Below are 22417 nucleotides of genomic sequence, written 5' to 3' on the forward strand. Positions count from 1 at the left end.
CAGTAAATTTTTGCCATCAGTGCCTAGTTTGGATAGTTAAAAGCCTCTGGTTTTAGATGATGCTTGGATTTACACAGCTGGGGAAGTATGAAGCCTCACAAATACCTTGTCCCTAACAGTTGTGCCATTTGTTGCCATGACTCCTGATTTCTGCAGAAAGCCCCACTACTCACTTGCTCTCTTGTTCTAGATCAGATAGGAAGAAACTCCACAGAGGGAAACAGGGAGCCAGGATAGATGAAGATTTATATCCAGTAAAAATCCCCTTACATTCTAGAACCTTTAATGGTCCATGCTAGCATGAGAATGCAGAGATGAAGGATTTATGTGCCAATTCTGATATTTTCTGGGAAAGAGAAACCTGTCACATGAGAAAATGCAGATGTACATTTATTTTTTCCCTCCTTTGAGGATATCTGTGGTTTACAGACTGTCAAAGACCCAAGCAAAAATCAGAAAAGTCTGGCCCTCAAAACAGAAATCAGAATGCATTTATTTGCTCTCTAACCTATTTGGTACATATGTCGTTTTCAAGCTTTCATTCATAATGCATAAAGAAAAAGTATCTTTTTTGAAAACCAGCTTATTTCTCATACCATCTTTTAATTTCAATACCAAAGCAATAGAAAGGAAAAAAAAAAAAAGCAGGTTATGAATGATTAACAGATTCATGAAAAAATCATGACAATCATTCTTACTTTTAGTATTTACTATGCAATACAGTCACAAACCCTTTCACTAAGAAAGGGCAGAAAAAAATTATTTGCTTTCCAGACTAGTTTTGTCTTCTTCGGTTTAATATTCAGAAAAAACATACATGACCTCATGTACTACATGTACTACACATAAGATGTGACACTGAAGAACATGGGGACACACATGAAGGACATCCAACGGAAGATGAGACAATAATAAAAACCAATATATCTAGTATAATAAAAACATATCTAGTCTCCCACTCCACCCTTTTCCAGGGATACTCTCAACTTACTTCAAAATGGGACTTTCTGTCACACTGCCTCAGCTGGAAATAGATTAGGGTTTTATGGGCCCCTTCATCTCAGAAATTGCCTTTTCAACTTTTCTTCTGCAACAGTTGCAGTGGATGGGTTCAAGATTTTATTATAACTACGACACACTTGGAAAAAGAACTGCTTGGGAGTCAAAAGTATTCAGCTTCAAGAATCAGCAGATATGCTTAATAAGATATATGATAATCAAGAGTCAGATTTAAATGTATTCCCATATAATTTCCTGATCTTGTTTAATACAATATTCCATGGATTCATGTTTTTTTTCTGAAAAAGGTGTCCATTCAAGGAAAGTGCCAAGATATCCTCAAATTCAATATGAATTTGCAATATTGATTGCTATAAACAAACAAAAACAAATGTATTTTTCTGGATTTCACCCAAAACAGTAGTATTTCCATTCATGTACCCTAGAAATGCAGTAAGAAGTATAGAGAAATGATGATATCAAACTGATATGAACTAACACTGGTGCGTAGTCTTCCACTGCTGACAGAAGGAACTCAAGAGACACCAGTGTAAGTATGCAAATAGTGGTTTAAGTAATTATTTAGTAATGCCAATAACAGGAATGGTACTTTTTCTCAGCTAAGGAAAATGATGTCTGAGAGGCATGTGAACAAGTAAATGCACAGTAATTGAAGTATTTGTTTACAGTATAGTTATAATAGCACTTAACTCCCCATTTGTAAAGCATTTCCATTCATAATCTGGTCTCTCTTCCTTCACAGTAAGATTTGTAGCAGCTAAACTCTAAGCTGTTGACTAGACTGGCTTTGATCTCTTAGGATACCAACTAAGTATCAAGAACCTGTAGAACAAAAAGTAAATTATATTTTCAAAAGTTTGCAAGCTACTTAAAGGACAAGTAGAAAATACATTTTTATGCCACCTCCACTAACGGCTAAAGATTCTAGGAAAGATTAACATTCTGTAGTCATAACATTTGACTCTTTAGATTTATTCTACTTTCTCAAAGACAGATGAAAATAACACAAAAACAGGACCGTATCAAGCTATCATGAGAAAATGTATGTCAATATCTGGGAAAGGACAGACAGAGAAATCATCAATATCCAAATGTGTGAGGGGGTTGTGGACTAACAGAAGAACATCAACACAAGAACTCCAGCTATTTCATAGGCATCCTTACCTGCAGAAGACAAACAATAAAGCAATCAAGCAGAAATCTGGCAGAAAGAAAGTTAAATAAATGTTCTAAATAACATTACGATAGTGCACTTTTTGTCATCTGAATGGGAAACAGCACAACCTTGCAGACTGAACATTGGGCATGAATGAACTGGTGCAGTTTATGCTAAAATACCTCTACCTTCAATAAATTGCAAGTAACGAATGCATCAAAAAGGCACCTGCAACTTTAAAAGTTATCTTTTCACAAATCACTACTCTTCTGCGACGCATAATAAGTTCCATAATAAGCTCGATTTTAATACTAGAATCTACGGACACAATCTGGTTTTCAAGCAATGTTTCGTAGGCAAAGAAGCAATGAACAGACAGGCTGCATTGCTGGCTTTGGATCTGATAATAATTGACTTCTGAGGCCTGTTCTCTACAGTTAAATATATAGAAAATAACATTCTTGGAGGAAAATATTAAAGGCAAGACGATTCACCTCCCTGAAAAGTACATTTTCCAGCATCTTTAAATATTTACCCCCTGGCCAGACTGAACTCCACAAGTGACTTTTTCCTATTTTTAAGGTACTGTATTAACAGGACTTTTTGTACATTTCAAACAACAACAACAAAAAAGAATCTTTTTGACCAATTGGGCAGAATATGGCCAGTATTTCCTCAAGAGGTGGGCTACAATGATTACCTTTATTACAAAAGTATTCCACTTCTTCACAGTTCAGATTTTCAGGCTCAAACTCTGCAGAAAAGCTTTCCTCCAATGGAAAGTCTTCTTTTGAGACAGTATCATTTTCCTCAGACAGGCACTCTTCTTCTTCATCCTCAATGGCATCCTCAAGCGGCCCTTTAAAAAGAATCAGGAACACTGTGGCAAAACCATCTAACAGGACAATGGGAAACATAGCCTTAGTGAACTTATAACTGGAGGTCTTTGGCTAGTTTTTCTTCCACAGCTGTGTTCAGCATTTATTGGAATTAGACAAATAACATTTTATGGAAATTGAAATTGAAAGTGACTGTTTTCCTGATGACTTCAAATCAGAATATGCAAAGTATTATTAATAGTGTGTTAGTAATAGATGGGTTTTTTAATTATTCATCAGGCTCCAGTATTAACAGTTTTAACAATAGAAATCAAAGCTACATTTGTAAACCCCAGTAAACAGTAAAGAGCCTTCTCTTGTTTATTAGTCATTGTTTTTCGATGCTGAATTACAGTACTTAATACATTCCCTTTACAAGCTTCATTTGTCAAGTTAACGGCACTGACAACAGTGAATTACTACAAAGGTATTGACAGTATAAACTTCAGCTTATTCTGCCATTTTGCTTCAACCAGAACCTAATGGTATCCATGATCACCCATTTGCTAGACCATTTAATAGACTCCCAGTCAATAGACAGGACTTGGACAGACTATCACTTCATTTCACAGAGGCCAAACAACCATCATGGTAAACTACTAGCCAAGGGCTGCAGAAACAAGCCAGTTACAGAAGCAGGACATGAGTCTGAATTTGAAATGGCAGCCTGGCGTCTTTGATCCTTCTTCTAGTAATCTAGGCAGTTATCACTGCTACAGATCCTCTTGAAGAGCCAGTATCTGACAAATCTAGTACAGAACACTCACGTTACCAACTGGAATGTACTCAAACATAAAAACTTCTTTCTTATCACTTAACAATCACTGGTTAATAGTAACTATTTGCTAAAGACATCTCCTGTGCAGGATGTAGAAAATTACCCTAGATTAAAATAGAGATTTGAAATAACTGAACATATTTTAATTTAACTGAGATTTTATTAAATGTCAGTATGTTTCAAAATCCATTTTAAGACTGGATTTCAAAAGAGAGATTTCATTATACATGGCTGAGGCTTGAAAAAAATTACATATTTCACTCTCCAATGAAAGGACACCCTCATTTATAATTGACTATTTCTTCCTTGAAATGAAAGCTAGCTAGCTAATGAAAAAAATGTAATTTGTATTTATATGATAGTTTTCCAGTATTAAATACACTATTCCTATATAATCTATCATGCTGAGATACAATACGTAAATGATTCTGTTGCATTTCATGAAAAGGGATAAATTTTTAAAAGAAATCAAATATTGACTACACTCTAACTTTATATAATTCATTATGAACCTGTGACTACCTACATTTATTAAAACAGCAAAATTCATTCCATGCAAGGTTGTATAATTCTTGCTTCAGAGGAAAATGATGGCTACTTTTTATTGAAATTGATTAAGATTCCCAGCTGGGATTCCATAAATTAATATAGCCTACTCTCTTACATGGAAACAGGACTATTTGTGCCAAATGAGAATCTGACCAAATGAACCTGCTTTTGCGGACACCCACCCACCAACCAGCTCAATGACTAGCTGTCATTCAACAATATATCTCCTAAAATAAGGGGCTATTATTATGGCTGAAGAAATAAAGATCCTCACTATCAAAGTATCCATTACTGTTAATTGCACCTTCTAGACATGTGTGGAAAAAATCCAGCAACTGCATATGCACAGAGAATGAAGAGTGGGTATCACACTGTACAGAACAGAGAACAAAGCAGTAGCATGCACTGCAGCTAAACATGGGCAGATTTAGCACCTTTCATGTGTCCAGTTTCACAGCAGAAATGAAAGCACAAGTGGTTCTGCACAAACTATCAAAAAGTACCTTTCATATTTCATAATATTATCAATATGTGACATTATCTGTAGAGCCACTTATTGATGTGCACTCCTGGTAATGTCTGGATAAATAAACTAGGAAGGACAAGCAAACACAAAGACAAAAATATGCTATTTTAGGGAAACATATGTTTCTGCCATGTATAAAGATGGATAAATGCCATGTTTTCAAGAGCAGTCACATGCCTTTCAAAATTTTCAAAATATTTTAAATTTGAGGGAAAAAAATGTAAACTTCAGCCAGTATTTCAGTGTAAGTCAGTTTCCTGCTGAATGACTGGCTCTTTGTCATCTGACTTATTCAATAAGTGCCTTGTAAAACACAGCAAAAGCAAAGTATCTGCAAGTAATTCAGTTGGCATGTGTACATGACAGTTAGGTCTGTTTCTAGATGTTAAACGGCTTTGTTTGATCAGCTCATCAGTACATAATCAACAAGCTAATAATCACCACACATTAATTAAGAAAAGTGCAGTTGGGATGATTTTATTTGCAGCAGTCATGGAAACACACACCTCATGATTTCCATTGACACTGTTTCCAAGAAGGCAGAAGAAAAACAATGTACACACCAGCTCCACAGCACAGGTTCAAACCCCTGTCATTTTGTGAGTTAGGTCTTTATTTTTTAAAGAAATCTCAGACTGAAAAAAAATCTTGACAAATACTTCCATAGATACATCCTACCTATGAACAGGCATGTAACACTTCCTAAAGTTACGTGTCCAAGCATTTGAAAACAGGAATGTAAAGATTGTCGCATCCAAGTAAGATCAGATGCATGCACCTATGCCAGCTTTCGCTATGCCAACCCACATACAAAAGCCAGTGATGTTTATCCAGTCGCATATGGGCACACATCAGAGATTTACGTAACAGCTCACCTCAGGGGCTAACATCAGACCCCGCACTCAAAAAATCAGCATGACTTCTGCTGAAATTGACAGACCAGTGCATAAATATTTTTCCTAGGTTTCAGGCTGCTGCTGCCTTGTCTAAATCACCCATCTACAACCTGATCCTTGGGACGAATTCTGTCATACTTATCCTGAGTCATCTTTTAAGTGTTCAAATACAATCAGGTCATGCCTAGACCTATAAACTGGTAACGTTTAACTAAAGAGTAAGGCTTTGTTCAACATGAATAAGACCAACCCACAAGAGTACCAGCAAAATTAAGTGTTTCTTGGTTGCTAGTTTCATGTGAACTATCAACATCTGATTTCTGTGGCTATTTTTAATTATTACTCAAACACTGAGCAGGTTAAACAGTAAAATCAACAACCAGTTACTAGTAAGTATAAACAGACTGAACTCTATTCTTGACTGCTCCGTTTAATTACTTGCGCATAAATAGACAATGAATAAAAATCAATTTTCAGAACCTCACAATAAAGATCATACGCAATTATATATTCTTGACTGATGCAAGCACATAAACGCTGAAGGCTCATGTTTGCCTAATTTGGCCATGTGCTTCCAGAAGCCTCTTACTGATATGGGTAAATCAAGTCAGCTAGAGAACTAAGAAATTATCTGGTTTAAAAACATATAGGTTGGTTTTCAAATTTTACTAGCTTCTCCATTTAGGAAACAACCTACATAGCATTTACTCAACTTCCTCCCCAATTTAAAATACTTAAAAATACAGAGTCATATAGACAAAAATAAGTCTAAAAATAACAGTTTCTGTCAACTGTTTCCCCTGATAGTGCTTTTTTCCCCAATTGTTATTATGCTGATATATTACCTTCAACAGACCAAATACAGCTTAATCACTTAATTTAGTATTACACTTCTGCATTTCTTTTAAATTGTTGATTTAGTATTACACTCATTACTTCGACCAATCATGTTATTAAGTACCTACGGCACAAGAGGTACTGTGTTTGCTTTTATTTCAATTGGAACACGGTTAAGGTCCCATCCCTGTTCTGATGAAAAATCCTTTTCAATAACTGCTGATCAGTGTGACTTTACAACCACCAACTGCCATAATGACACTGTAATGCAAATCCAAGTAATTCCTACTACTGAAATTCATCTGAATGTCACAGTGGTCTGACAGTAAACAGCTCTGAGATATGATTAGGCTTAAATAAAACAGTAACATTCCAAACTGAAATGGTTTAAGAATTTAGTTGAATAGTTAATTCTAGATGTTTGTCTTTTTGCTTAAGCAATTCTTTTCCTACTAGCACTTTATAAAAGAATGTGATGTAACCCAAGGAGAGGTGATTCTGAAACACTTCTGATTAGCTAGGTACAGTTAAGAATTCCCAAATGCGCAAGGTAAAAATTCAATCTCTCATCTTCAATGGTGGTACTAAAGGCAAAAGAAGTCGGCATTACTTCACTGAAGATTTTGCATGAGGTCCTAAAAAAAATATTTCCTTTATAAAACAAGCAAATACTCAACACAGGAATTTTCAAAGGTTTGTTATTTTCTTGGTACTTACTTTACTTCATTAATATTTATTGATATGACCATAAATCTTAAATATTTTTTCAAATAACATAGACAAACAAGAGGCAGTAGAAAACAGTACACTTAGTGACAGGAACGAAAGAATCAATGCGGCAGAAATCTGTATGGTTTAGTGGACACAGTAGTCCACTTTGAAAAACCACATATAATTTGATACAAATAACAAAATCTACTGAGGAGAGGCTGAGGAGCGAGTTGCATGTGCCTTCATGGAGAAAATTACTTCTGATTGAGGCCACTTGGCTGTGCAGTGTGGGGAAATCTGAATTGTGCTCCCTAATTTTTACCAGATTTACAGACACTCAAGGCCATACTTTTTTAGCACTATTAATGTATTAAATGCTAAAAAGATATATAAATCTTCCTCAAATAGTCATATACTTAAATATAAATGCAGAAACCTAGATACAAACACAAAAAGATAGCTATGTAAGTGGCAATATTTACACAATGAGTAACAGATGCTACCTCATCGCTTGAAAGGATAGGCCATGTTTAGCTAAACAAAACAAAATCAACACTGCAGGAACTTCAATAACATGGAAAGGTGTAAGAATGAACCACCAAAGGGTTTGCACTCACTTCACAAAAGATGCATTTGCTACAATGAAAACTCCTAAGAACACAAATTTGAGCACTGGACCCCTTGAGCACGTTAAGTCCTGATACCTCAATGCATGACTTCAGTTTTATGGTACTGTAACCGTAATGAAATAATGGAAAATCTATAACATTAAACTGGGGAAGTTCTGTATTCATTTCTCATAGTCAAATTTATCAGCATTCTCCCTAAATCAAACCACTTAAACGCAGGCTCAAATTAAGCACATGCTTATATGCTTTCCTGTCCAGTGCTTTGCACTTAAAATCCATGTACCCTACAGTGGGAAAGTATCATTGAAATAATTATTTCATGAAAATGTTAAGTGGTTAGCTTCCTTCCTACCTACCAATATTCTCCTACATTCCCAGAGCAGCAACATAAATCAGTGCTCTTAACAAATTAAGAATGCTTCAGAAAGCCTACAATACTTGACAGTGAGTGGCTGGGGAGAGGTTAATGAGTATAATTAGATGCAGTAGCATTAAACAATAACTCCAATAAATCGGAGAGGTCTGAAATTCACTGGATCAACATCATGCATGTTCTGTGGGACCCATCCAATATTTCCTAAGAAAGCATGCTGCCACACACAGAGATTATCTTTAGCTCATAGTAAAACCCAGGTATGCGATGCCCTCTGATTAGAGAGGGAAAAGCTTCAGGAAAATGAATTGAGAAAAATTTGTCTCCTGTTTCAAGAACATTTTCTTCTAAATACAATCACCTAAGAAAAACAGCAGGCAAATACTTTATATTGATTCACATCATTCAGTCAGGAACATTAGAAGTATTAAAGAGGGTTCAACTTATTTCACTTTGAATCCGGCAGTTGGGGTTAAGACATCCCACAGTAGTCCAGAGTTCATTTCCTTGTGGAAGATTTCTATACAAGACTTCTTAGCTACTTCTTCAGCCATACAGTTAACTGAAAGGAGTGGTTGTTTCCAATGCCTATGCTTTTACAGCAGCCTGGAGACAAGCTTAGCAGTGATGTGAACCATAGCAGTGATGTGAACAATCACAACAGAAACAATCCAGCTTCTCCTTTCAGAGAAGTTTTTACAAGACATCAGCAAAAACATACTCCCAAATTCCTTGCTGGGAAGCTGGCCTTCTCATGGGTTTTGTAGAGACTTTTTAAGTATCCAGGCTCAAGTATTTCAGACCTTGTATGTTCAACCAGGGTGAAGATTGATAAAATACGAGATTAATATATGCTGTAGTGAGAGAATAAATTTACAATTTCTGTCAAGCACTAGGACTGCCTGGTATTGTTCAATCACTGAGACATTCAATATTCCCCTGAGAAGGAGAATGTTCAACTACAGGTATCTAGATCAACCACAGAAAGGGAAGTACACAACAGCAGCTAACATCATAGATGATAATAAAAGAAAATAATACAAAAAAAATTCCTATTGAACTAGTTGCTCCCCCAACCCCAACAACCAGACCCAAAGACTGTCCATTCTACTTCTCTTTTTCTGGCTTCTAGTTAATAAAGATCCCAATTTTCAAATTTCCTCATAAAAAATATTGCCTCTCCCTTCCTCCCTGCGAGAACTGGAAATGTTTTAAATTGTGTAATTCCATGAAAGTAGAGAGAAAAGGACAAGGCAGTGCCTAAATATACTTTGGTTAGGTGGCAGACGGCAATACCTAATCTTGACAAACTGACCACTGCAGGAATAGCTTTAAAATTAAAAATTCTATTGGCAGTAGGTGACTGAAGTGCAAACTGAGAAATGAGTTTAGGAAAAAAAAAGGCAAACAAGAAACCCTTGCATATATTTCTTAACGAGCTCAATATTTGTCAAACAAACCACTCCCACTTTTACTGAAATGTCTCCTTCAGTCCTTTGAGTTTTCTATTCAGCTTAACCAAGTTATTTCTGTCATCCCTGTTATGTTTTTACAGCTATACTCAAAAGACGCAATGCTACCTGCGCATGCTGAATCTCTACAGTCAGTTATGTAAATTGGCTGAAGTTCCCAAGTTTTATCCCGATTGGAAGACTGCGTCAACTCCTGACACCTTCATTTGTGGCACCCAAGTAGAATAAACCATTTCTCATGCTCAGCTTGGGAGAAACTTTATGACCATGATTTAACAACCAACTTAATAGAAAAAGGAATGGAAAAGAGATGCTCTTTGGACACTATAAATCCATACCAACCTGATGTAATTGAACTTAACAGCAAGATAAAGTATAAAAGTATAGTTCTGTAGCCCAAAAAAAGGAGTTACACTTTTAAACACATAAGTTATTCCTGCAGCCACTCACTTTTAACATAAGTTGCATCAGGGGATCTGGTAGGAAGAAAACATTTTTATTAATTCTTCCCTTATCTGTAAGAAGAATGCTGATTTTTTTTTTTTTTCATTTACGTTCCTTGCCTGCAGGTAGCAGACCAAGAAAATCATACAGCAGAAATTTTTCCTTTTGATTAATTTCTTTCCATGTGTTATGTTATTTCTTATATATAATTGATTTCAGGTTTTGCTCGTAGCTGTACATCTTTTTTATATCTGTACCTACTGCCTTCCTTCAATCAAGAAAGTTGAAGGAAATTACCTGAATTTTGTTAAGTTTATTAAAAAAAAAAGAGCTCTGTGAATATTTAAATTGAGTTTTGAAATGCTAATACAAGAAAGATATTAGAGAATTTTAATAGTAGGCTCAATTTGACCCACGGACTACTGTAGAAAGGGTCAAATTTTATTCAAATTATTTCTTTACAGCAAAAAATATGAAGCCTTTGATTTTATAAAAGTAGATTAATATTCCTTACTGCTAGGTCTTTTGGCACTTTGGTACATGACAGTATTGACCGTGCTTGTACATAAACTTTTCAAAGACCTTTAAATGTTCCCCTAATTTGGAACTTCACTTTCATTCACTCTCTTGTCTTCTCCTACCGTTACCCAAGAAGCCACAACAAAACTGACTGTGCCTATAGGCAGTTTGCTCTCAGAGCCAAGGCTGGAGTATTTCTAATCAATCAATATTATGAAATGATGGAAAACTGACCATTCAAAACATGCTTAGAGAGACATTAATTTCGAAAAACATTATTAATGCCAAAGTTTCATTTGCATGGGAAAAAAAGAAAAATGTGCACAAAACATGAGTTGCATGAGCTATAGTTAAATATCAGACCTCGGTTTTCAAGTAGGGGTTCAGGCTGAAATACAAGCTTAGTACTCTAACACCCTTATCCATAAAAGAGTCACAGCAATTCTTTCACTGTTGGGGCTCTGTTTTGCAAAGTGCACCTTGTATGGCCTACAGAAGTCAGAAATCTATCCTGCAGATGAACCCGAGGCTTTATAAACTTTACCTCAATATGAGCACTGCTATTACACAATATGCAGGCAGAAATAATCATAAAAGATCGTACTTGCTGAAGAACTGAAATTGTTTTAAAATACAACTGTCATAGAGGGCACAGAATCTTCCTCTCCTCAAATCTTCCTTCCTGCTGGCAGTCAGCGTTGGCATACTAGAAAACCCTCAAGGTACGGATCTTTCTATGTGTGTCTCTAAATGCCAGGGTTTTTTTAAGATGTAATGCACCAGTGACAGTACAGAAGACTTAATAGTTGCAACTTCATTCTGAAACTCCTACTCCCTCGAATAAAGATTAGTGGAAGTTTTAATAGTGAATTCCACAGTTCTATGATGCCAACATGACTGCAGAACTGGTAGCAGTGAAGGGTGTGCATTCAGAGGCATCTTAACTGATCCCATGCCACTGGGGATCATACATCCCATGTATGAAAATAAAACCTACAAAGTGTGTTTGAGTACTCCAAAGAATAAAAGAGAAGGGTATCTGGATCTTCTAGAACTAGCAACATTGTTCTGTCTTCTGACAAATAAGTGATAGCAGTTTTGTCCTGGGAAGGGCTTTTTCAGAATGTATTAATTATGATGTATCTATATAATTTGGAAAAAATAATGGAAATAACAGTATCTGCTCTTGCTCTAGGGTAAAGTGGATAATTGAAATATAGAACGTGATTTAAACTAGAAAAGAAGGGGGAGGAGGTTTTTGTATCAGTAAGCCACCTACTGTACAGTCACTGATCCTGATTCAGCTCCTATTTTCCTTCCTGAATACACAAAATAGCCAATTATGTCCAAACCTTAAAATTTTCTCAACACCTACATATATCAGGAGAACTGTATCGCATCTTTCAGCAAGTTAGGGGTGCCTCAGTCCCACAAGGAAGGTTTTTGGTGGACTCCCCTAAAGATCTTTTTATGTCCTTGGGAAGCCAGATCTCTGCTTCTGATGATCCCTCACCTGAGCAGACACAGGCCACTTCAGACATTTTGTACGTCTCACCAGTCAACTCTTGCCAGATTTAATAGAAAAACTTGAGACTCAACAGGTAATACCTTGTCACAATTAAATGTGCATTTAAACTTATCTCCTATGTCTACTTTGCTTAACTCAAGCAGTGTCATTAGGACAAATTTACAAAGCCTGTCTTAATGGCTAAAAAATAATTGTGCTTTTTTTACCATACAGGGCTAATGCACCCGAGCTAGCACTGACATGCAAGGTGTCAGTGCAGCAAATTCAGGTAAGTCAATCTCCATGCAGTAAAACTGAAATTACTGTTTTCTACTGTGTTTTCACATAAGCAAGTTGTGTGTATAAATTTCCCAATTTGAAACATTTTGGCATATTCATGGTTTAAGCATTCAATGAAAAGCACTGAAAGTGAGCACTGAAGAGCACATGTCTAGTGTCTGTGAATGGACAGTAAGCTGCATAAGTTGGTTCTTAAGTATTTCTTTTCATCTACAATATTTAGGGTGGCATTAGCACTTTGAATTTTTGTCTGTTTTGGAACAAACGTTCTATTTTATCAGAGAGCAAGAAAACAGAAATAGTCACAAACAAACAAAACAAACAAATACCAACTCACCCCCTCAAATTATCAACTACTTTCCCACAGGACAGATTTCAAAAAGAAGTTGATTGTAGTTGAAACCAGGTTTTTGAAACTATTAATAAGTGCTAACAATGACAAAAGTCTTTTTATAAACTGTACTCACTAATTGTTCTACCCCATTCCTCCTACTTCTATCCCATCTTGACCACCCATTTACCAATGTAAGCAGCCACATTTGCAATCTCTGAGACTGACAATGAACTCTTCTCTGTAAACACTTGTTAGAAGGTGGCATCTCAGTCAAGGTTGTAACTTCAGTGTACGCAAAATAAATCAGGAGGAACAACTTTTTATAGAGATATTATCAAACACAAAGATACAGAGCGAGAAGACTCTTTACTTTCTCTCTTAGCTGTCTTAATCTGCCTACAGTCATAAGATCTTAACAGCAGATTGTTCTTCTGTGTATTTCTCATAGTACAAAAGCAGAAAGAGAAGGACAGAGGTAACAAGCATCCTGTTTCAATACCATACCTGAGGGAAATTTTTACCTAAGGCCTACAAAGCAAATCGGAGTTTGGGATAAAGCTCTCAGAGATGGATCTATGATGCTTGCAGATAACCTTCTACATTACGAATAATTTGCAGCGATAGTTTATCAGTTGTTTTCTTAAATGTAACAGCAAGAAAAGGAAAATTTCCTGTTTGCTTGTAGAGAAATATTATCCCTGAAGCATTTTTGCCTGGATTATGGTAATTTTGCATAGTTTTTAAACCCATGATTTATTTCTCTATGATTCCCACCTGCTAACTTTTACAAAATAATTTTAGAAACTACTGGCAATCTAATTTGAAATACTGGCAAAGTAATTTGCCCCCTGATAAATGGCTAAGATTGATGAAAATATTATCTAGTTCCAGAGGATTGTTTAAGCTATATAAGTATGAAAAAAGTTTGGGGTTTGGATTGTCGTTGGCTTTGGGGTTTTTCTACAGGATTAAAAAAAAAAGCATCATTTGTGTAAGAAGATGGCTTTTTAGTTCTGTGTCTTTCATTAAAATTCTATGTATCTAATAAAAATATAAATATTTGATACTTCTTACATATACAATAAGTATCACTGATTTTTTATATCTATACGACTGTCTAAAAATAAATGTATGAGATATTTGGAACTTTTTAACATATATTCATGTTGGTTTTTACAGGTAAAGTATTTTAAGTTTTGATATTCACCTCTCCAATAAAGGAAATTCCCTCCTCCTCTTCTTTCATTTTAAGTCCAAAAAAGTATACAAAAATTAAAGGAGCAATTTAGTAGGATTTTGGTTTTTTTTTTTTTACTCAGCCTATGAGAACAAGGAATAGAATCATAGAATGTTTTGAGTTGGAAGGAACCTTCAATGGTCTCTAGTCCAACAGACACGTCTACACCTAGCAGTCAACACCTGTTAAACAACATCTACATCATACTGCTCCAAACAGTCTAATGAAATCCTCTGAGGATTCAGGATCCAGAGATTTTCAATGAATCCTTTCCTCCAGACATAGCAAACTGTGATACTAGTAAGCAACAGAAGCTTATTCATGTGTCCCAATCTCATCATTCAGTATCTCAAATGCATACGTAATACATGGCCTGCTACTCAGAAGTCTTTCTCTACAGCCTATCTCCTTTACCAACAACCACTATAGCAAATTTTATCTTGCACATGGCCAAGTCATGCTCAGAGCAAAAAGCTTTTCAGAGCAATGAAAGCAGCAAAAGTTCACTCTCTACTTCCAACTCCAATGAATCCTTTACTCCAAACACAGAACTTCCCTAGCAATCACATGAGTAGTGAGTGATAGATATTGGTATTTGCTAATCACTGGTCTCGCTTACCTGCTGGATGGAAAAATATCATGCAAGCAGAAGCACTTTGAAGCCACTAATGATGCTGCTGCAGCGTACTTAATGGCCAGCACGTTAGCTACGATGAAAGCAGAACCTCGCATCAAGTACATTAAGGGATCAGAGGAATACATACTCATTACTCACTGTAATTTTACATCCCCAGTTTCAAGACAAAATCCTTACATTTTTCTGATACAGCAAAGGCACCCTATACTGCTATAGAAAACTGAGGGGTATTTTTTCTTCTGCTTATTTAGTATTTCCTACTTCTGTATGTAGCTGAAGATTATTCATCTTTTGTTTCTAGCTGCATTTCCTCAGATGGAAACTGGCCTCTCATGTCTGTATGCCATCATGCAATTAAATCAGAAAAAGGAAACTGGACTTTCAAGGTCCAGGAATCAGCAATGAACTCATGACTTCTCTCACATGTTGTTATTTCTCTTTGAATTATTATTACTCCCGCCCCACCCCTTTTTTTAATGTAAGCTAAACAGAATACTGTGGAAAAAATGAGCCCGAAAGCCCAAATTCAATCTCTAATAACATTATCAAAGCCACAGAACTTGTACATAGAATTCAGTGCTAATATGGGTTAGACATCAATAAAAAGTAAGCACACCTAAATCATCCATAACTCAATGACAAATTTAAAGGAAAAACTTAAATACACAGCAGGTGATATAAGAGACACACATGGAAAAAAACAAACACCATGCTTTAAGTAACTGGTAGTTCTAAAGTAACAGCAAAGGAAAGCTGAGATGCTAGGAATTAGCTAAACCTCAAACTTCATGATCTTTGTCTAGTAGATGCGTACTAGAATGAATGGTAATTTAGCTTAGTGAGATTCTTATCATTTGACAAATATAATAAAAATACTACTTAACAGAATGTAAAAGCTATAGAATCATGTAATTAGTTATATTCTTAGAGCTTTCATTTTGAAATAACTACAGGGGATTCACTGTTTTTAATCCTGTAATGAAGTTTATCAATATGCAGAACAAAAATGAAGGGTCTCAAATTAGAATTAAATCTTTAGATCACATTGTAAGAGAAATTAATAACCTGTATTTTAAATAGAAACCAAATAATCTGAGAAGTCAGGTGGAATAAAATGCCACAAGCCACAAACTGGGCATCAACAGTGCCCCTCCAGTAAAGCAGTCCCAACCTGAGGGTCCACTGCAAAGGAATATTAATTCATAGGTTCTTCTCTGTGGACATTCAGATCTCATTTCGCCTGCAAAATTATGACTTATGATTAATTATAATGATAATATTTGCTGTAGTTTACTATGGTGCACCATAAGGATTCAATGTGTTTTGTATTGGGTTTTTTTAAGATCTTCAAATAACAACAGCATTATGGTATTTATTGTGATAACTGACAATATAATGGTCTACTAATCTGTACTTCACCAGCATATATACCTTACAATCACCATGAAAAAAACTGACTTTCATTATCACATTGGGAATATGTAATATAAGCATACGGTAGTCTAAGTCACAGGCACAGTAGGATTTACTGAAAAATAACATTTATGTGACACTTACAGTTATATATCTTTACGCATACAGGTATATAAACCCAAAAATACAAATAAGCAAACTACACCTTTTAAAATAAACTAGAAGTGTATGCTACAAGATACTTGATTTCTTTAACAACCCTGCTCACTTTTTTACTACCTTAATTTGATTTCTTGCTGGTAGGAATTGCGAGGTTGCACAAAACACATTGTATTTCCCCTGGAATTGGCATAACCTGCTGGTTTTCTGAATTAATCGCTAATTAATAATTTGAAAACACAAAGTCATTATGTAATTTCCAGACAATGAGCTTTTAAATGGTGCATGCTATGTCCTAGCCTTTCCAGTAAGAAAAAAAAGTTTTTCCTCTGGAAACCAGATGGCTGGTAAGTGTTATTATGAGACTATGTAAATCTCAAAGCAATAAGCATGAAATCAAAACAAGAATTCATTCTCCTCTGCTCTTACCATGATTGTTGTTTTGCTGAACCAACTTGTGGAATAATACAACTACTACAAATTAGGCCACTGGATGCTTTGGCAATGGTGAGTCAATAACCCATCTTCTCTTTCATAGCAAACAGGAGTTCTGAAAACATTTTTCACCTCTACTATCAACCCTCCTAATACCTCAATTCTACATGACAAACTTAAATGAGGCAATCTTATTTCAGGCTGAATGTTCTTGTTATCTTATTCATTTGAGAAGTTTACTGGCGCTACGACTATTAGAATTTGATTCTCAAAATATGGCATAAATTTTGATTTAGTTAAGGCATTCCCCCTATTAAAAGAGAAATCCTGAAGAGTTACTTGTTATTTTCTGTCACATAAGGAGTAAATACCTGCACCTCCATGGAAGTGACAGTTTCACCCTGCAAGTAAAACTTCACACTTCACTGAAGCCTTTTGAAGTTCAATACAGCTGCATCATCAATTTGCAGTGCTCTATTTTATAAAACTTGCAGATTACCCTAAATAATCTTAAAATTGCTAGGGCTGCCCAAAAATAAAACTAAGAAACTAAATTACACTTATTAACTTTCAAAGGAAATTAGCTTCTAAATATTTAGAAGCACCTTAACTGACAAAACACTTTTAAAACCTTTTTCTGTGAAGCTAAATATTTTGAAAAGGTGTGGTATAGGAAGCAACGGTAAAAAAAAAAAAAAAAAAAAAAATGGATTGGAATATTTTGGACATATTTTATATGTCTTAGCCCTATTTTTCATTCTTTTTAAAATGTTTAATCCATGACACATTCACTGCTACTAAATTTTGGTACTGACTTTTCTCATTTTGTATTTTAAATTCTTACACATGGCATTTAATATTTATGTAAACATCTCAGTATTTTTACATCACGAGATTGTTCCCTGTTTCTATTAGCATCTAAAAATAAAACCTTTATAGCTACTATCAGATTGTGTCATTTTACAACGCAAATAAGAGCAGTGACCATTATGTACTGCTGCTATTGGTACATCAAGAAATAATGGCAACATATGACTAATCCACAAAATAAACTGCAACTTTTGCCCAACAGACTTGTCAAATATAATTCCTCTTAATGAGAAAAAATATATTTTGCCAAAATATTTCCCAGCAGATAATTGACCCTTTTTTTAATTTCCTGCCATAGGTACTACCATATGTCTAAGTGACCTTGTCTGAACAGGGAGATTGGACAAAATGATCTCTAGAGGTCCCTTACAAGCTCAACCATTCTGTGATGCCGTAATACTGGAGATGTGGCAGATTTTCTTGTACTATCTCATCAAGAACCAAACCACTAGAGCGCTCTGTAGTATTCTAGCCCTTCCAACCCCAGCATCAAACAGCCTTAAAGGTGAAAAAGTAAAAAGAATATTCTTGAATTCTTCCAGAATGATCAGATCAAAAGCAAATGTTCTAGTAAGATTTTAATTATACACAGGGCATTTGTAGCACCACGGCAATAGTTCCAACAGATCCATGAATGCAATCAACACTGTTTATGTTTGGGCCATGTCAAGATTGACTCTACATTAGGCAAGTTCTTCACTCCATACTTCCTCCAGTTCTACACCATTAAGCGCATTTCTTCTGTCTGCTGGTGTTCTATTTTAAACCTGTGAAAACTTCACCGATGCTCTCCATGTGACATTCTTCATGCATGCACAAGCACATCCCTAGAAAGCCAAAGCTCAATTTATATACAAGTTGAAACTTAAATTTACTGTGAACTAAGTTTCTTATAAACCTGGCTCCTGTGCACTGAAATCCAAGGTTGAACTTTTGTAATAATGGAAGTTATGGGTTTTATAATATAGATATATATTTTATATATAATACACGACATACACACAGCACCTACTTAACTTTTAAAGTGTTACACTGAGAGGTCCAGTATGTTTAGTAATCACACAAGATACACTGCATTATTTTGCTTAATGTTGCACATGGTATTTATAAAAGAATAATGTTTAGTTAACTGAATTCCGTACCACTGAACTCAGCCTGTAGAAGGCCAATTACACCATGCCAGCAAGACCTGGAAACACAGAACTGATTCTCTGATATTGTTATCATACTTTGCCCATATCAGTTTTAAAGATCAAGACTCTGCTTTTACACAACTTCCTTAAAACAATTATTCCTTAATGGAAAAGAAGTCACTATGGCATCTTGCCTAATGTTCAACAAAAATTTCAGATTTAATCCATTCCTTTTCATTATAGCTGCTCTAAAGATACTACCTTTGTTTTAGATGTTCAGTCCTTCAAATACTGACAGCTTTTTGTCATGACTGCTTAAATTATCTGTCTAACAGTTACTCAGATAGCTCACTGCTTGATCCTTTGCAAACCCTTTTTTTATTTATTACATCTTCTGATACTGTGGTGAGTACAAGGTGAATACAAATTCTGCATATAGATTCTATTTCATACTGATCAAAAAGGCAGAAAATAGCAAATATGACATAAGACTGTCACACCATGGAGAGCTCTGGAGAAAGAGAGGGAACCCATGACACTTCGAGTAGAATAAGTATTCAAGACTAAATTACGGGTTAAATCAGATGTTATCCGTTACACGCACACAGACAACCAGCTCAAGTAAGTGGTACTATTACACACTGTCAATTTCAAGACTGCTTTTAGAAGAAGAGAACCAGTTTGAAATCCAAGTATAAAATACATTAGCACTATAGATTATCATGGTCAACCATGGTTAATAATACAAAAAGAAACACTGAAACCAGCTCACTGCACTGCTTGTCACAGGCTGTAGAACATTGTCATGCCACATGGCAAAAGAAATTGTTCTGAAAATAATTGCATTTTCAAGATGGACATCTTTATAGAAGAGACACTGCTACTAAAAATAGAAGTGTAAAACACTATAGCCTGCAATATGAAATGTCACTATGCATTACAGTATTTTGTTACTTCGGGGGGGGGGGGGGGACAACATTAAGGAGGAGAGGAACTGTGGTTTCATCTCCCCAGATTGTGCCAAAGAACTTGAAAATATTTAAAGATTTGCAAGGTAAGAAAATAACTCTCTCATGTTTTATTTTCCTCCTCATTTTCTCTGCCATCATTGCCACCCAAATGCCACTAAATACAGAGGTTCAATAAGCGTTAATTTTAAGCATTTTACAGTGGATTCATATATAATGACTATCAATAATATTAGATGAGCATGCCAATGCTACTGGAGAAACTATTGTTATCATGTCACTACACAAGGCTGTTGGATTTATTTTTTTTATGTACACGTTTTAGTTTTCTTGATGTCTCAGCAAAAGAAACACTCAGAATGGGACTTTTTTCCTCATAATCAATATCCAGGCTTGAAACATCCTTAAGGGTTATTCTGTTGCCAGTTAATGCCTTCAGATGTCCTTCCAGTTTTCTCTGGCAAGCAATATCAAATTTCAGGGAGTAGTACACTGTACAAACCAACATATATATGTGCCTTCACCAAAACAGGTAATACCAGATGAAGGAATCCATTTGGTTGCTTTTTATTTTTTTTAACTTCGAAAAGAAAGCAACGGGGAGGGAGAGGCTGTAAACAGAAATTTGGATCTGTCTTCAAAAAAAATAAGCATGCTTTTTTCTCTGCCACCATGCTCCCTCATGGCGCTTGCTTCCTCGAGCACTTTCCAGACGTCCACCGTGACATTCCTAAGCCTTTGTACCTGCAACCGAATATTTTTCAAATCTCAGACTTTGTGGGGCACAGCCTTCCGTCATAAAATACAAACATAAAGATACCACATTTGGTTTAAGCCTCAGAGCCAAGAACTGCGTAGCTAAGTACTACTATGTTCTCACATAAGACTTAACCTAAAGAAAACTACTTCCATGCTCTTAAAAACTGCATTTTCTTTAAAATCTTTACAAAAGACTAATTCCTGGGGTTGGCAGGAAGTGGGACTGGGGGGAAGGGGAGCAATGGGAGGGGGGAAGGAGAGGAGGAAAGCTTTCCACAAAGGTTTGATGGTTTTCAATTCAATTTAATACAAAACTAATTTTGTAAAAGGTCTACTAATTGACTGCGCTAATACCAGCATTCTAAATCATTTCTACACCAAGTCTACAAACCCTTTCCTTCAAAAAGGAAAAATAATATTACAGCTAGGAGAAACATGAAAACTAGTGAGTATAGCAGATACATATTTTCATTCATATCTTACTTCCAGTGAAAATCATCACTGGAACAATAAAAATATCTGGCATTTATCTGATCAAGATTCATTCTCTTTGAAAAAGGCTGTAAGAGACTATTTTGCACTTCTTGAGACGATGAGTGTTAAACATGGCTATTAAAAATGCATAGAAACTGAAAATAAACTCTGATATACTCAAAGTAGAATCAACAGTCCATATCGGCCGCAAAATCATTCATGGGGAAGATTTGCTATCAGTCTAAATGTCTTTTTAAAAGAAAACTGCAGGCTCATCTATGTGACTACTAATTAACCTGCTAACTCCAGATGCAATAATAATCTTGTAAAGGATACAAAACCTTCATCAACTTCATGCAATAGAAGCTTGGTTTAAGATACAAGTCATGGGACTAAATAAACAGAAATAACATACTCGGGTGATCACTTTTTGAATATGTAAGCACAGATCAGCTTCTTGTGTGTTAAGGTTTCACTTTGAAGACAGACAGTAAGAATTCCCAATTGCTGACTGAAGTTGACTGTCACCAGAATCACAGACCAGAAGTCCAAAGGTAAATTACAGCATACTGGTGCTTCTTCCAGGTTTAACAATGACAAATATGTCTATGATGAGGATAGTGACTCTACCACAGAAAAGAGAAACAGACCTTTACTTCAGGTCTCTGAAGCAAAAAAATCCTTGTTGAATACCCACAGAGAACTATATGAGAATGCCTTGTGGCATGTGGATAGGTCTTCTCTCCTTCGGCAGAAGATACCCGAATTTTCTTTCCCTCATTTCCTTTGTTTTTTGTTTGCCTGGGGGGGGTGGGAGTTTTGTTTGTTTGTTGGTTGAGGTTTTGTTGGTTTTTTTTCATTTTGTATTGATTCTCTAATGAATATTTCTTCCTCTTAAAAAAGAAAAAAAAAAAGGTGAATAAAATGCAAAATATTCACTATCCCATAAATCATTTTTGCTTTATGTCATAATGACTTTTGTGGGTTGCCTTTTTATTTCATCATAATAGTGTTACTCAAGAGAAGAGCCTAAACGGATCTTAAGAACCATCCAGAAGTTTTATACATTTTCAGGCTCATAAATCCTCCTTATAAATTGGAAATCATTTTAAAAGCTCTGGAAATATGGAAATAAACCATAAAGTACAAATCACAGCACTCACACCTCTAATACATCTCAAAGGTGAAAGGGGCATACTCTTCACTGACAATAGAGGAAGAGTGGGTTCTAGCCACTAAGTTTAACTGCTTACTGTTCTGAGTCAGATTGAGATTTTGGGGGACCACAGGGTTAAAAAACAAACTAAAAACCCACCACAACCTCCAGAAATGGTTCAAGTCCTTTCATCTTCAAAGGTGGATAAACTGAACCTTATGTAGTTACCATGCAAGCAGCATTTGGG

At 35.6% G+C, this 22417-nt stretch overlaps 1 protein-coding gene across 2 annotated transcripts in view; it reads right to left on the reverse strand.

Moving 5' to 3' along the window:
* ZFPM2 (zinc finger protein, FOG family member 2) overlaps positions 1 to 22417 on the reverse strand; it is a 308698-nt gene that overhangs the window by 243387 nt on the left and 42894 nt on the right. The window contains exon 2 of one of the 2 annotated variants that reach the window (XM_057408221.1): positions 2877 to 3035. The exons of the other annotated variant lie outside the window; for it this stretch is intronic. Within the exon in view, the coding sequence (XP_057264204.1) occupies positions 2877 to 3035 (159 nt within the window). The remainder of the gene's footprint in view (positions 1 to 2876; positions 3036 to 22417) is intronic. 2 annotated transcript variants of the gene reach the window in all.

Source organism: Pezoporus wallicus, unplaced genomic scaffold (genome assembly GCF_028554395.1).
Source record: "Pezoporus wallicus isolate ANWC-B61680 ecotype Strahan unplaced genomic scaffold, APGP_CSIRO_Pwel_v1 contig_3815, whole genome shotgun sequence".
NCBI lineage: Eukaryota > Metazoa > Chordata > Aves > Psittaciformes > Psittacidae > Pezoporus > Pezoporus wallicus.